The 16,050-nt window shown below is 42.5% G+C and overlaps 1 protein-coding gene across 1 annotated transcript; it reads left to right on the forward strand.

The window, feature by feature from the left end:
- The first annotated feature begins 312 nt into the window (after nucleotides 1–312).
- bmi1a (bmi1 polycomb ring finger oncogene 1a) lies at nucleotides 313–15,257 on the forward strand. The gene is made up of 13 exons (XM_029529488.1): nucleotides 313–470; nucleotides 1,360–1,471; nucleotides 2,395–2,458; nucleotides 2,570–2,604; nucleotides 9,628–9,818; nucleotides 9,980–10,076; nucleotides 10,759–10,814; nucleotides 11,377–11,424; nucleotides 11,596–11,704; nucleotides 12,494–12,533; nucleotides 12,834–12,932; nucleotides 13,070–13,150; nucleotides 13,540–15,257. Exons 1-13 carry the CDS (start codon nucleotides 332–334, stop codon nucleotides 13,894–13,896), a joined length of 1,428 nt encoding a protein of 475 aa, XP_029385348.1. The 5' UTR covers nucleotides 313–331; the 3' UTR covers nucleotides 13,897–15,257.
- The last annotated feature ends 793 nt before the right edge of the window (nucleotides 15,258–16,050 follow it).

Here is a 16,050-nt window from a genome sequence, read left to right on the forward strand (position 1 = left end):
CACAAAATAAGTAGTTTATTTATTCATTTATGAATTAAATGATAGTAAGGATCGAGTCAACTCCGACTGTCTCAGTGGTCCCTGAACCCACAGAGGGGGGTTTGTTTCAGCCTCCTGGCTTCTGTGGGCACCGGTGCTAAAGCAGCAACACACCCAACAACCAAAACGAAGAATGCATTAAGACTGGAGCACGGCTCTGGATCCCCAGTGATTTCTGCACATATGCCAGTCCGGTCTCTGCCTCCAGCTCCTCCGCCGCTCTGCTGCTCCCCGCACGCAACATCAGCTGATCCGTCACGTGGTCTGGTGTCGTGGGTCACCCTCTTGCAAAATGGAGTTATCTGACTCTGTACAGAGAGGGCTGCGGTCTGCAGCCAACCCGTCCTCCTTCGACCAGAGCGGCTTCCAGGCGCTGGTGGATGCGTCTTTCCGGAGCCTGCTGTCGGCTCACGCAGACCCGGGAGTCCTCGGTGAGCTGCTGCGTCTCTCCGCCGCCGCTTTTGTGTTCGCCGCTGCTTCCGGTTTCTCTCCGTGTGGATGTGGAGGAGCTGCCTCGGTGTTTTTCGGATTTTAAAAGCTCTCCTGCTCGCCATCCCCACTCTCTCTCCCTCACACGGAGTTGTTCCAACTCGGATCATCGTGTGTGTTTCTCGGGTGCAGTGGATCCGCTCCCCGCCGCCTCCGAGCTGCACCTCGGCGGTCTGCGCTGTTTCTGCTGCCTGCTTAACATTCAGCAGCAGTCACACAATCACACGGCCACTCTGGGTGCCTTTTGTCATTATAACTGCCACCAGGTCTCCTCGGCATGTTAGGAAGAGTACGTTAGACCTTTTTAAACCCCCATCAGTGAACACCGAGGATAGATGGGCTTCACTCCCGGTAGGGCGAGTTGAAACCAGCAGTGATCGGTGTGTTGTTGTTCCCGGTTTTGGATGTAAGCAGTAAATACGGTCTAAATGATGCAAAATGACAGCAGGGTCTGGTGGGCTTCCTCGTGGCTGCAGCTCCTTCCCCTGTCACGGCTGCATCGGTTATTTACACCATGTGTCTAAAGTAACTTCTCTGCATCACAGCTCATTTCAATGCGGGAATTATTTTTCGAAAGTAAAATGTTCATTATACAAACAAACAAAGGGACCCCCCCCCCCTTCGCCTTCGGTTGGTGCAGCTGAGGGGCCCCATTCACATGCAAATCATCATTGATTTCCATTCTGCCCGTCAATCTGGAGATCCTGACTATGGATCGCAAACCTGCATCGTACCCCAATCAGACGCGCCTGTTCTGTCCAGAAAATCAGGCTACATGTTGTACCTACACACTGTCATCCTCCCTTCATGCTTCTTTTTTTTTTCTTTCAGATCAACCCGAACTGAAGCGGATCGACCAGATCCTGCTGAAACAGAGTCACGCTGCGGCGGCCACCTTCATACTGGAGGCGGTCAAACAAAACGCAGACAAGTCACTGATAAGGTAGGAGACTCCACACAGAGCAAATGTTTACTGGGACATGTGTGCTCCTCTAGTCCCGACACATGCTTGCGGTAAATTTCTAAATCTAATTTCATTAGTTTTCGGTGCATGGATATGAAAACTTAGCCAATTTGATATGTGGCAAGCAGGAAATATGTGGCTCAAGCAGGCTGTTTGCATGTTGTCACCTATATCACATGTTACCTGCAAATCGCATCTCCCAAGAGACTGTCTGAGGATTCCTGCAGGAAATCAAGTAAATAAATCCTTTCTTGTTTTCCTTAAAACTAAAGAAACTATCCAGCAACAATTTCGTAGATTTGAAATACTAAAAAAAGAATGTGGCTCACTGAAATGATCTTAGAAATGCTTAATATATGGGATGTCCTGCTTGTGGACAGCATCAGTCTTCCCATAGATACACAGTAAGCCCAGTTTAAGTTTGTGTTAATAAGATTTTTAAACAACTTGCCTGTGTTACGTGATGTATGCAAGTTTCATTGAACAGCATCTGAATGCAAAACAGTTTTTCACCATCTGTCCATCAGTTAGCGTTCCCAGTGTTTTCACCACCCTTCACATAGGTCAGGCACACAGTCTTTAGACATTATTATATAAAGTCAGTTATTTTCTTATTTTTTACTTCATGGAAAAAAATCTTGTTTTTTTTTCCCTCCATATTCTAAGACTGCACGTGTGTGAGCAACATCTCTGTTAACTTAGAAAATGCATCATTATTTAACCTATACATGATAAAAACAGGACTGACTCTCTCACCCTGTGATCTTTTTTCTGGAGTAGCTAGGATACATCCAGAGGTTACATTGGTAATACCAGCTAACTTCACTTTTTGAAAAGACAGTGTGTGATAATGCAGTTTTGAGATATCAACTCCAAAATAAAGTGGTGTCTTGTTCTTGCAGCTCCTGCTTTGAAGAACTTTCGTTTAGTGCAGAGAGAATAGAAATATTCTACAGCGCATATCAGGTATATTTTCAAACAATGTTGCACATATAATTCTTACTGTTTTTAATTTACAGTTGGTCTTGAATTTGTCGCAGTCACTTTAAACTCACTGATGCTTGCTTTGTTTTGCAGAAACATAAAAAAGAACTGGAACATCTATTAGCAAGGTAAGCCTGAGCTGAATGCTGCTTGTTGCTGTCAGTGAGGAAGACTTTTGTTGAGATGATGTTATTTTTAAGGAAAAAAGGTTGTTTGACTCAGACTGATTATATCCTCAACATGACAGGCACACCAGTGAGCTGCTTTAAAACCTGAAGCTTCACTTTACAGATCTATTTAATTCAATGGTGATGCATATTAATTATTTGTTGATTATTACAAACTGTTGCTCTATTCTAATCTGTAGGTTCTAATTCTAATTTTATTTAACTCTAAAACCATCAAATGGCATCAAGTGAGGAAAAAACACCGTTTAACGTGAAGAAGTAGAGTTTTGGCACAATCTTTTTTTTTTTCTTTTCTTTCTCTCTCTCTTTTTTTTTTTTTTAAGAGGATTTAAAAAAAATCAGGCAGCACAAACAAAGGTTTATTCAGAATTTTCGTGACAGGACCAAAAAGAGAGGAGGATCAATTAATGTAATCTAAATGCTGCTTTATTGACGCTTCATTATTCACCTTCCATGTGACCACGTGTCTGTGCCACAATGTCCTGAAGCTGATTTTCTAATTATATGAAACAGAGAAGGCCTTCTGATTGTTCACAAAAAAATTAGCTAATACACAACTTTGATACGTGTGTGAATCTGAAATCACTGTGCATTGCTGTTAAAATGCTGAGAAAACACAACCAAATTTCTGCTTTTCCTGGATCCTCACCTTGCCTGCACCACAAAGTGAAAAAATAAAAAAATAAAAAAATAAAAATGTGTGTGTATGTGCAACAATATGTCTGATATTTTTCTTGCAGCATAGGAAGGAGAGCACCTCAGATAAACGACGTGTCGTGGCGTCTGCAGTACCACATGAAGGTATATCAGTTCAGTTCTGCAGTATGATGTTTGATTCATGTGTCACAAAAACCCCTAAATGTTTTAAAATGCTTTTCTCTCGACAGAACGCACAAGTCGATAAGGTCAACGAGCCTTTCTACCTGATTTCACTGAACACGGAGGTAAAACTCAAATCCAGCTGCACTTGTCCACACAGATGCTCATCCACAGTCATTTCCAGGAATGATGCCCAACTATGATCGTGTCTGTGTCTTTGTCAGAACCAAGGATCCTCTGAAGATATCAACTTCACCTGCACGATGGAGCAGCTTCAGGTAGGGAAAGTGATCGTGCACGCGCATGGATGTTTTTGTCGGACTTTCTTGTGGTTGCATCATGAAAGCGCTCCATTCAGCCTCTGTGTCGTCCAGCCAGACTCAAAGAGGGAGGTTTGATGATCTGATTCCTGCAGGGTGCTTTTCATCTCCCGAGGAAATTACACGTGTGATGGATAAATAAATAAATAAATAAATAAATAAATCTGTGGATCTTCCAGGTCCACGTCATAAATCAAAGAATTGTCGAGATTTTCCTGCATCCTGAACTTTCCCTAAAATGACAATTTCATTACATCACTTTGAATTTGGTCACGTTGCTGCACCCAAAATAAATACATCGATCTTACAGAGGATGCATTAAATGCTTTGTGGACACTCGGTATGATGCCTGACCGCGAACTTATGTTAGGGATGGCCTGCATGTAAATCATGTTGGCCAATAAACTCAGTCAATCCTGCCTGAGTGAACAATTCTGAATGCAAATAAGGGCAAGATCTTATTTTTAATTCATTGAACCTATATCTTTCCCCATGAATAATTAAGGTTGTCTCTGCTGAATGCGTTGCTGCATTTTTATTCTCACTGAATGTGATTCAGTGGTCTCTTGTTTTCAGGATTTGGTGGGAAAGCTGAAAGACGCAGCCAAGAGTGTGGAGAAAGCCAGCCAGATGTGATGCCGGTGCCCGATTCCAGCTTCACCGGCTGCACTTTTTCTACTTCTTTTTGTACCCGAGATTGACATGACGTGTGTGAGACCATAATTATTATTATTCCATATCTGTGTTTCAATTAAAAAAGAAAAATAAAATCTTCCCTGAGCCCTGATTTTAGAACTAAACAGACGTTGCTTGTCTTTTCTGAGAAACGTCCCTTGTGTTTTAAAATAAATAAAGCTAGTGTAATTGTGTTGCAGATGTGTCAGAGAGGTGGCTGAGTGTGGATTAACTGGTAGGCATGTGCTCTGTCAGTACTTAACTGGCCTGAATAGTTGCGTGGCACCAATGAAATCTATTCTCTTCAGCATTTGTTTCAACAAAGTCTCTTCTTTCCAGGAGACTCGCTATTTTTAAAGTACTGCAATCACAGGGCTTTGACTTTGTTGGTAAATTGCTATATAAAAAATATTATACCTCTGCTTATTGGACTCTCTCCCGCTTTCGGTGTCCATCTCAGCTGAAAGTGTGAAGCGCCACAGCGGTTCGGATCCCATAAACAGCTGCGGTGCCTTCATTTTTCTGCAGCGCTGGTTTGAGGAAAGGGCTCAATTCTTCGAGTGCTTCAAGTTCTCTCTCTCTTTTTTTCTTCGTGGTTTTTTTTTTTTTTTTTTTGCATAAGTCAGGACAGCCCGTGACAAAGGTTTGACACCACAGCCATTTGTCACATTGACATATTTTAACCAAATGCGTGGGTCCTGAAAGCAGCGATCAGCAGAGATTAATAAGGCAGCTGCTGCGCATTCAAGCGGCTGCACTGAAGCGTTTTGACGGTCAAAACTACACGAACGCGCGTGGAGTGCGTGTGCTACCGTTATTTTTAACATCGCGGAGACGAAGGGCAGCACCACCATCAAGCCGCCTGGTCTGCTTTCTGCAGGGGAGGACATACCGGTGGGAGGATTGCTGCTTCACCTGGTGAAAGAGAAACAAACTATATGAGTGTGTGTTATGGCTCGTTTTAAATCATGCGTCACACATCAGAAGGTGAAAAAAAAAAAAAAAACAACAAAAAAAACAAAAAAACACCGACTGGACTTTTAAGCAGCTGGCTGGTGACATTTGAGCTCAAATAAAACACAGCCTGCCCGGCGCTTTGTCGCATTTAGTCGTTAAAAACATATCCATGCCTTCCCCAGTGTGTTGTTGTGTGTTTTTTATGTGGTGTGTAGCAGATCGGCAGAAACGGCATACACCGACAGTAATTCCTAGGCACCCTTAAGCAACGAGACCACGTGACCAAAGCGGGGCGGTCGAACTACTAGCCATTTTGGGGACGGTGTCAGTTTCCACTGAGCACACACACACTGCTGCATATCACAGGGGGTGAAGCGAATGTTTTGGAGGCAAAGTTATCGGTGCCGAAGTGCGAGCCTTCCCGAGCCGAAGCCGGAGGACACGGCTCTCCCCAAGCCGCCCGTCGGACACGCACACGGCGCGTAAGCGAGCAGGAAAAGAGGAGTTTTTATTCGCACATCTGAAATGCGCTCTGGTCCGCCGTGCGCTCTCCGCCACTGACAGCGTCTGCAGCCTGCTTCAAGATGGCGGCTCGGCTCCTATTCATTTTCTGCTGATCGCCTCCCAACTTTCATTGTCTATTCGCCCGAGGACCCACCGATCCCCAGCCCAGCCTCCAGGTACGTCTTATTCGATATCGTCTCGAACTAACGAGGTCCCCGGGCGGGTTTGGGCTTTGTGCTTTTGTGTTTTTCTACGCACCGATCCAGCGGTGGATGTGGAGCTTTCAACGGTGGCTGCAGCGATCACCGACGTGGAGCTCCGTGTGTGTCTGCGCACCACTTTTTTTTCTCTTGCAAAAGATGTTCCCCGCTCGGGCACAAACGTGAATTATGATTCTCACACACCCGGTGCTGCATTATCAACCTCCCTGCGATCTGTCCCTATAAGTTGATAGCGGTCGGGCTTTGCATTGCATCGTTTGTATTTAGGTAAAGTGGGAGATCTCAGGCGAACCAGGCTGGATTGGCTGAGATGTTAACAGTAGCAAGTGCTCCAAACGGTCCCTCTGTGCCCCCACGTCAACACAGGGTCCTCATGTTATAGAGATGGGATGGCTGGGCTGTTATGGACCGGGTGTGATGGTGATTGTTGGCGTAAATGGGCAAATGTTGGATTTATTAACTTAACTTGGACGGCTCCCACGGACGTGACAGGGAGGCGAACCATTTCAATTGTGCATAAATGTTTCATGAGTGCTTCTCGGGAAACGCTGGATCTCTGTTAAACACGTACAGTGGCTGTTGGTGTGTCGGTGTATGATCATGTGGATTAAAAAGAATGGTTGAGTTTTTCACAAATTAAAAAAAAAGTAGCCTATGGACGACTCGTCGGCCAGCATACAAAGGGATGGCTGTGTCTCACCAAGCAGCCAAAGCCTCGGCAATTTCACTTAAATTCAAACGATCTATGTCCAGCACAGACTCTGTGCTGATATTAAAGCTTACTGTGGATTTCCATATTTTCGACTTCCTAATGCCTGTACTGCATGTTGGAGCATTGTGTTAGTCTGGAGACAGACAGCAGCCAGGGCTTTCTCCTAATGGGGTAAAAAAATAAAATAATAATAATAATAATATATATAATATATATAACATAAATTTTACTCATGAATGCTGTTTCGGGACCCTGTATGTAGTTAATGGTTTAACCTCCCCCCAACCCCCCCACCACACACAGACACACACACACACACACACCACAACCAGCCGGGACTGCAGGTTGACAGACTCACAGATCTGTGAAAAGGGGTGATAATGTATCCAAACTGACTAACAAACAGCGAGCAACGAGAAGCATCCAACAGTAAAAGCTATTTTGTGTTGACTTTAATGTGTTTCAGTCATGAGGAAGCTCCACTTGTTTAATGCACGCTTTTCCCAGTTCACTGACAGCAGTTTAATTTGGGCTCTTGGTTTTTCCCGTTGCCGAATTTAATTAGGTTATTTCCAGCTGCTGTTGATTTAAGTTTAAGGGGAACCTTTACAAGAGGAACTAGTTTAGTTTGGGAATAAATGAGGTGGGCAGAACTGCGGGTCACTGCAAGAGCATCCAGAGAAATCTCTGAATTCGCCGTTGAGAGAATTAAAGGATCAGTAGCTGCTATGAAATAATTATGTTATCCTCAACTGAGTCCACAATTAAAGGTCGGTTTAAAAAGTAGCTGTATGGCGTGTCGGTATCATCTTATATGTGCAATGAAACGTTGATTGAAATATGGCTGCAGCCGTCATTCAGTCAGTCAGCAGCATTCGTTCCCACATCGAGTGAACTTATTTGTGTTTGGATTTATGAAGCGATTGACTTGCAGTCTTATAAAGTGAACACGCAGCTCTCCCAGGACAGAAGGAGAGCAGTTGTCCAAACACCAGTCAATCGATTAATGGCGCAACAGGCTCCCTGCATATATGTGGACATTATCCATCATGATCCATGTGAGGGGCTTTTCCTTTGAACCGACTCGCTGTCCAAACTTGCCAGCAGTGTCTGGGGAGGTCGGTTGGAGCACTGAAACCGGCCGGGTATCGGGCATGGTGCAGCCTGTGGCTCCATAAAGAGCAGGGTGGGTTCATTCTGGGTTGTCTGGCTGCCACCCAACCTTTAAAGAGGGTCAGTTCCTCAGGTCCGGTTTGAGGGCTACATTTAGACCTTTAATGGGGCGTGTTTTAATTTCTTCAAATGACCGCGATGGGCGCCCTGATAGCTGTCACAGCACAGCCTTTATTATTCACATTATTATTAGAATTATTATTATTAGGATTATATTCGGGCTATTGTGTTGCAAACTACCAGGAGAAATTCACCTCATGACCCGAACACGTTAGAGAAAATGGAAAGCGATGATACTCCTGCTGTTGGTGACTTATTTTACAGTGGAGTTTTGGTGGCTCAACAGAACCGGCTTTGTTAAACTCAACTCTCCCAAATAAAGCGACGTCCGGTAAAGGCCGGCTGTGAGACTTTCTGAGCCGACAATGGCGCAGAATAAATAAGTCTGATCCAGTGTGCGCTTCAACTTGAGCGCAGTCGCTGCAGTCTGGCCATGTTGGTGCTGCGCGCCGCTGATGATCGCGCACACACTCCGCGAGAAACGCGACCAGAAAGCGGAGATTATTCCCGGAGTGAGGGACCCACACCGGCTCGCTCCCCTCAGAGGTCCTTAAGGATTTGGGCGGGGGGTGTAAAAAGGCGTCGGGTGGTGGCTCTATTCGCCCCCTTTCGAAGGAATCCCCGCAGCCCGTTGAACCGATACGGGCTTTTTTTCCTCCACAAAATGGCAGCCGTGCTGTCGGCAGCCTGGCAGTCCAGCCGCTGTCTGTGTGCGCCGGGGGGGGGGGGGGGGGGGGCTCCGGTCCCTGCCTTCCTCCTGCTCTGCACACCGGCAGCTCTCCGTGTTGTTGTTTTGGTTTGACAACCCGCCTTGTTCTGGTCACTGGCGATCAGCCATGTGGGCTAAAAAGCAAAAGGAGTTGCCATAGAAACGCTCAGGTCCCCCCCCCCCACACACACAGCCTGTGTGTCACACCTGACGCAGTGATCTGGTGGCTCCTGTCTCCCTCCGTCACCCTCACCCAGCCCGGGGCGCCCCAACCCCACCCTACCTGCTCTTATTACCCACCAACACTCCCCGATTTCGGTGAAATGTTTGCCTATGAACCGGGTTGTGAGGAAGCCAGACACAGATCGGGTGCTGATTTCTTTTATTTATGTCCCCGCTTCCATCGCTTAATTAAGGACATTGTTTCTCTGATTAAAACTGAGGCGGGATTCTGAGGAGTTAAAGCGGAGCCACGACTTCGAACCCAGATGACCAAACTAAAAAATGAAGAAGATTGAAGCCAACTCTCTAGTTATGAAAACCGAGATTTTCTGATGCTTTAGTCATTTTTGGAACAGAGAAAGACTTTGATCTGAGCTTGTTTCACAGCGTGTGATGCAGAGAGAAACATCGATCGATCCGTCCCTCGGTACAAGGCACTGATTTGTGGTTATTCCCCGCGCCTCGGTCAGGTGACTGTGCGGAGGACCTTCCCCTCGGTTATTATTAGATTAGCATATAAGATGATGTTGCTTTAACACAAGTCAAACAAACAGCAGCCTATTCCAAATGGCCCGAGTTGCGCTGTAAAAGGAGCTGCCATCCCCACAATGTTTTCACATGCCCTGTTTTTTTTTTTTGTCATGCAGGATTGTTGTTCCGCTCTTTCACCATGCATCGAACCACCAGGATAAAGATTACTGAGCTCAACCCTCACCTCATGTGTGTCCTGTGTGGAGGATATTTCATAGACGCAACCACCATAATCGAATGTCTCCATTCATGTAAGCAGACCACTCCTTCCTTTCATTTAAAATTCATTCAGCATTTTGCAAATGCTGCAAAGGAGATTTCTACTTATACAGCAGTCCTAAAACTGGATATCCAGTTAGGATTCAGGATATCCTTTGAGATTTTGACATTTTTCTTTGTCTATGGTTTGCAGTCTGCAAGATGTGCATTGTGCGCTACCTGGAAACCAGCAAATACTGTCCAATCTGTGATGTACAAGTGCATAAAACCAAGCCTTTGCTCAACATTAGGTGAGAACTAGTCGATGCATCTTCCTGTTTTTTTCATGTGCCTTTGTTTTTGAAAGGGAATTTTATCTGTTTGTTTTTTGGTTGAAGGAATGTATTATATCCTTTTGTGGAAGTAAACCAGCTTTTTTTCGCTCATGCCTCATCTCAGGTTGAATTGATTAAGACTTTTCAAATATTCTTATGTTCTTCATGTATAACAAATTTATTTTTATGTATTTGTAATATTAAACAGCCATGGCCATAGCTGGAACATTCTGTATTTCCTGTTTCTTGCCCTTTTGCGGTTTCCTCCTTTATTTCTCCATTGAACAGCTGGATCAGCCAGTAATTGGTTTAAAATATTCAGACATCAGGAACACATGCAGGCCACTTATTATATTATATGTGTATGTTCCCCACAGCCTTTACCAGCAGCTGTGGATGTTTTCTGGATGCCTGTTGAATGATGAATGATGATGATGAACACAGGTTGTGCGTGTGTGCTACAATGCAACCATATTAAGGAGGCTATATATGTTCAAGGGCAGCATTTACAAACGACAAAATCTGCTTTACATTTGTAAGCTTGTCCAAACACTTAAATCAATTGGAACAATTCAACCGCCTGTATTAACTTCCCTCCCTTGTTTGAACTGAATTGTCCAGTATCTCAGTTTTAACTAAAGTTTCTCTTCCTCTCTAGGTCTGACAAAACTCTACAGGACATTGTGTACAAGCTGGTCCCTGGCCTCTTCAAAAGTAAGAGCATGACTGTGGAACAACCTCTGTATCACACAAGTTGCGTTTACTTTCACTCTGACTGCTTTGTAGCTGAGTTTTGATATTGATCACATAGTTGAAGGTTTTGGAGTCAGTTAAAATTTGAGTTGAGCTGAGTTGTTATCATATTGTTTGTTTAAAGAAAGCTGCTTTTGTTTTGTGTTGCACTGTCTTTGCTGCTGATAAAAGCTGTCAAAGTAGGTCAGGCAAAACTGCTTGTATCATTATCGTGTCTCATATGTTTATTACACTCCCTGGAGGTAAAAAGTTATGATAAAATGGAGGAGAAAGCTATGACAGATTTTGAGATAAGGGCTATTTCGCTGCACTGAAATAATCCATTATGTGATGTTATCAAATCCATTGAATCAGAGCTCAGATTTTGTCAAATGGCCGCTGCACCAGTGACAAATATGTTCAGTTTATTGCTGCAAATTCAGAGTAGCATTAAATTTACAATCACACAATATTTGAAGCTTTATTCTTGTCTAACCTGAACATGGACACACTGGTAATAGTTTGTCTTTCTGACTATCCTCAGATGAGATGAAGAGGAGAAGAGACTTTTATGCAGAGCATCCTGTAGATGGTAAGTCAAAAATCATCAAATCATGACTTCCAATTTGGTGCTGATGAATACATATTCCCTCATTTTGGATGAAAGGATAGTGTTAATATACACATAATTTACTTCAGTGGGAAGTAGTCTTCAAAAAAAATATCTACACATTTTTTAACAAGCTTACCTGTTTTTCTGCAGCTTCTAATGGATCAAATGAGGATCGAGGAGAGGTGGCAGATGAGGAGAAGAGAATCATTACAGATGACGAGATCATCAGCCTTTCTATTGAGTTCTTTGATCAGAGCAGGTATGTTTGCCTCACAAATATGTTTGTGAATCGAAGTATGTGATAATTAGTCATTAATACTTTAGCAACCTAACTTAATTATACACAATATACAATTATACATTTAATTATACATTTTACCTATACATAATATTGGGGAAATGGTTGTTTCTTCAAACGTAACAATTAATGACATCACAGACATTCCTATAGTTCCATTGATAGACTTAATGCGTTGCACAGAGTATTTGCTGTGTAATGACACATTTTCCAACTAAAACAGCTACTGATTTATAAATAATTACACCCAGCCAGAATAATGGTAAATATTTACCCTTGCTTTCCTTTGGACAAAATACAGCAGGTTGTGTCAATTCCCAGTAAAGGTAAAAAAACAAAAAAACAAAAAACAAACTGCTAAACCTCTATGAAATAATGCTGAGATAATTGTTTTATTTTTTCAATTTACCAACATGTTTCAGATGCTGAAAGAAACGTTTTTGAAATGTTATCTAGATATTTTATTGGCTGTTGACATAAGTAATAAGCTACATCTACTTAATGTGTCAAATATTGTTTAAAGGAAAAGTGATATATCCAGAAAGGGAAATAAAAAACCACAGTAAAGCGATTAAGTCTAGATCATGTGATTTCCACCATATATAATGTTTAATTGATGACTGATATTTAAATGCATTTTAAAAGAATCATTCTTTTTTGGCCTTCCATTTAGGGATGACCTTGGCACGTGAAAGAAACTAATATCAGACTTGAAATAATGTAATTATTTTTGGCTTTAATCCCATACAGACTGGGAGGTGGAATTGAGGACAAACCATCAAAAGATCAGGTACTGCACGTTCATTTTAGGCACATTCTTTCTCAGCAATATTTTTGCCTACCAAGGTCCTTTTTAACCTGATTCAGACTAAACATCCTGCCTGCTCCTCTTCTGTTAGCATCTAAGGAATATTTCATCCAGGCTTTCTCTTGAGAGACACTTAGATATTTTTGTTAAGCAAATTCTTTTCCTGGTTTTAAGGTGGACCAGCATGTGTCCTTTGTGACAATTTCCACTAGTGGTGATTCTCTTGATAATGTTTGTATGGATATTGCAATTTATATGGTTTTGGATGTGTATATTCTACAGGTGGCCAACAAGAGGTACCTGCAGTGTCCAGCAGCCATGACAGTTATGCATCTGAGGAAGTTTCTGCGAAGCAAAATGGATATCCCAAATGCCTACCAGGTCGTTTTTTTTTACCATTTAGTTATTTGTGTGTTGAGAATATTTTTGAATGTGAATCTGTCATTTCAGGGAACTTGTGATATGAGGAATTGTTTTTCAATATTTTGCTGAATTTGCTGGGTTTTTTTCCTCTCCAGGTTGAAGTCATGTATGAAGATGAACCTCTGAAAGATTACTACACATTAATGGATATAGCATATATCTACACTTGGAGAAGGGTAAGACTAAGGCTGAGCCCTATTTCCTTATATTAACCACTAATTAAACTGTGTTAAGGAATTGATCATTTTAAGTTGTCTATTTTCCCAGATAGGTTTTTTAGGAATCATGGGTTAGGGTTAGAAAGTAATCATAACCATAACCACCAAAGTAACTTCCTAGAATTAAAATTAGTGTTGCTCATGTAGTTAGGTTGTTTAGTTTCTTTTGTTTGTGAATATTTGAACTCAGCAGTTTTTCTAAAGCATGCCTCCAACTCTTTGTTGTTTCTTGTTATAGTCAGATATGACAGTATTCTGTTAAGTATATATTTTTTTGTAAAATGGGGCTTGTTAAATCTAATGAAAGTTGTTTATTTAATATAAAGGCTTCCTTATGGTCCCCACAGAACGGCCCGCTGCCCCTGAAGTACCGAGTCCGGCCCAACTGTAAGAAGATGAAGGTGAGCCACGCACAGCAGGACGGCCAGAACAGCGCCAGCAGATCCGGACCAGAGAGCGACTCCGCCAGCGACAAAGCCGGGAGTCCCGCCGGGGCCCCGTCCACGTCCTCGTCGCTGCCGAGCCCCGGCACGCCCGCTCAGTCCCCTCACCCGCAGCACCCGCACGGCCCCAACAACGTCAACGGCACCGCAGCCCCCGCCGCAGCGCCCCCCCCGACCCCCAGCCGGTTCACCCAGTTCGGCAGCGGCGGCACCAAGCCCCGGAAGGTGTCCCTGAACGGCTCGTCCACCTCCTCTGGATGACCCGGACCGGCCCCGGACCGGACCGGACCGGAGCAGCCAACGCCAGATTCCCGCTCAGCTAATACTGTTTTCATGCCAATGTAGTTCCATTGTGTAGACAATGTTATCTCTTTCTCTCTCCATTTGTTGTTCTAAATATTACCGCATCATATGTAAGTTTAAACGTAGTGGAATCAGAGACATTTCAAAATAAAATGGACGAGGGAGTTTGGGCGGAGTGAGGATAATGAGACAGGAAATTCTGATGTCGGGGTAAAAAAAGAAAAAAGAACGCGTTGGAAAGCTGAAGGGACGCCATCAATCTCCCTTTAAAGCTACATCTTTATTTTACAAAACGACTGAAATAGTCTTTTATATTTTCTTTTACTTTTTTTTCCAATTCAGCGTGTTTATCATGAATATTTCATGTGTGTTGGGATATTTTGAAACTGTCAATTTAAACATGCATGCTCATGACAACACTTTTTCTTTGAAGAGAGAGGATCCCGGGTCTGTATCTCACAAGTTGGACGGCTGTTTTGGAGACGTTTCAGCCATCCGATGACAGTTACAGGCTTAAATACGGAGAAATGCTGATGGCCGAAAAATCAACTTTCCTTTTGCTTTTTACTGGAAAAAAAACCTTTCTTGTAGCTGCAGTGGAGGCGGATTGCTTATCCACCACGTCGTTAGCACGTAATAAGCAGTTTTAGATAATCCACGTGTAAATAGAAACAAAAAGCATATTTAATCAGCGATGCCCCCCCTACTGAAGGAATGACGTGGGCTCCTGTTCAGCTCCATTTCATGCTCAGTTGACGGATGTTTTGATGTCTCCCGTGTTTTCCGTATTTGTATCGCTCGATTATACAACTTATTGTATTGTTACTGTTACACAGTATAAAACATCTAAATAAAACATTTTACACTTATGGAGAAAGTCAGCTCGGTTTTGTTTCGTTGTGACGGAAGCCCGGTAGTCAGCCTGATGTGGACGGAATTCACGAGGGAATATTTTTTTTGTAGGGAGCAGGCGGAGCTGAGCGCTGAGAGATAAGCCAGTTAAACAGGCAGCCCTGAGCATTGGCCTGTGATCAAGTCATCTGTCTGAAGAGGAAAAACTCAGTTGAGACGGGCCTGTATCACGGTTTTGTGTTGATTTATCACGCGTTACACTGGACTGAAATGAAGCGGTTTAAATAAAACTGGGGGGCTGACTAATAGTCCAATTTTTCTACGAGTTAATAGAATCCCACAAAAAAAATCTCTGATTAAACTCTATGAAATCATTAGGTTAAGATTTAAAGCATTTAGCAATTTAATTATACTGACTGTGAAGTTTTTCTTATTTTAAATTAAGGAATTTTAACCAATTACCGTTTTCATAATTGGTGAGTTTTTTTTATTTTTATTTGGGAGGTGCTTGAAGGCTAAATGTTAAATTAAAATCCACAACACAGCCGTGATGTTTAAACTAATTATCTAAGCTGCTGTAAAAACGTAACAATAAAATCAGCTTCATCCAGAATTTTTAAATAACAAAAAGAACGTATACTGAGAAAAATATATGAAAGAAGAAACCGTATTATATTGGTGTTATGAGTTCGTTTTGGGAACAAGTTTTCAGACAACTGCTTATTTACTTTAGAACAAAGACAAATAAAACGAAATAATTGTGAACCTTGTTTGAATACGTAGAAGAATCTAGGTGAATGATAACAGGTCTCATTCAGTGTATTGTAATAACTGCCTGTTGGTAAAAATCAACACCATTCTGCATTTCGTGTAAATGGACGAAAGAAAGAAAATCAAGCTGAAAATTGTAAAAATAGAAAATAAACTAAACTTGAGGATGAGTCGATCTCACGCACAAGGCTAAGTGTTGGTAGACTGAATATTTCTTTAAAAAGGCTGCCATTTAGAATATTTTAAATTTCCTTGGTCGCACTGAACACGGATATTTGGGGGTGGGGAGTGGCTTAAATGTCAAGCAATAGACATTCATTTATTAATGAATCATCTACTTTACCAAAAGCTAATTATGTTTCAGCGTCAGCCTTACACTCATAAACATATTCAACATGGTGTCAAATCTGTGTTCCTGATTGGATCTCTTTGGGTTGATCATTTTAAAATGGCGATATTTGCTCATAAAGACAAAATGATATAATCATA

This window comes from Echeneis naucrates, chromosome 20 (genome assembly GCF_900963305.1).
Source record: "Echeneis naucrates chromosome 20, fEcheNa1.1, whole genome shotgun sequence".
In the NCBI taxonomy this organism is placed as follows: Eukaryota; Metazoa; Chordata; class Actinopteri; order Carangiformes; family Echeneidae; genus Echeneis; species Echeneis naucrates.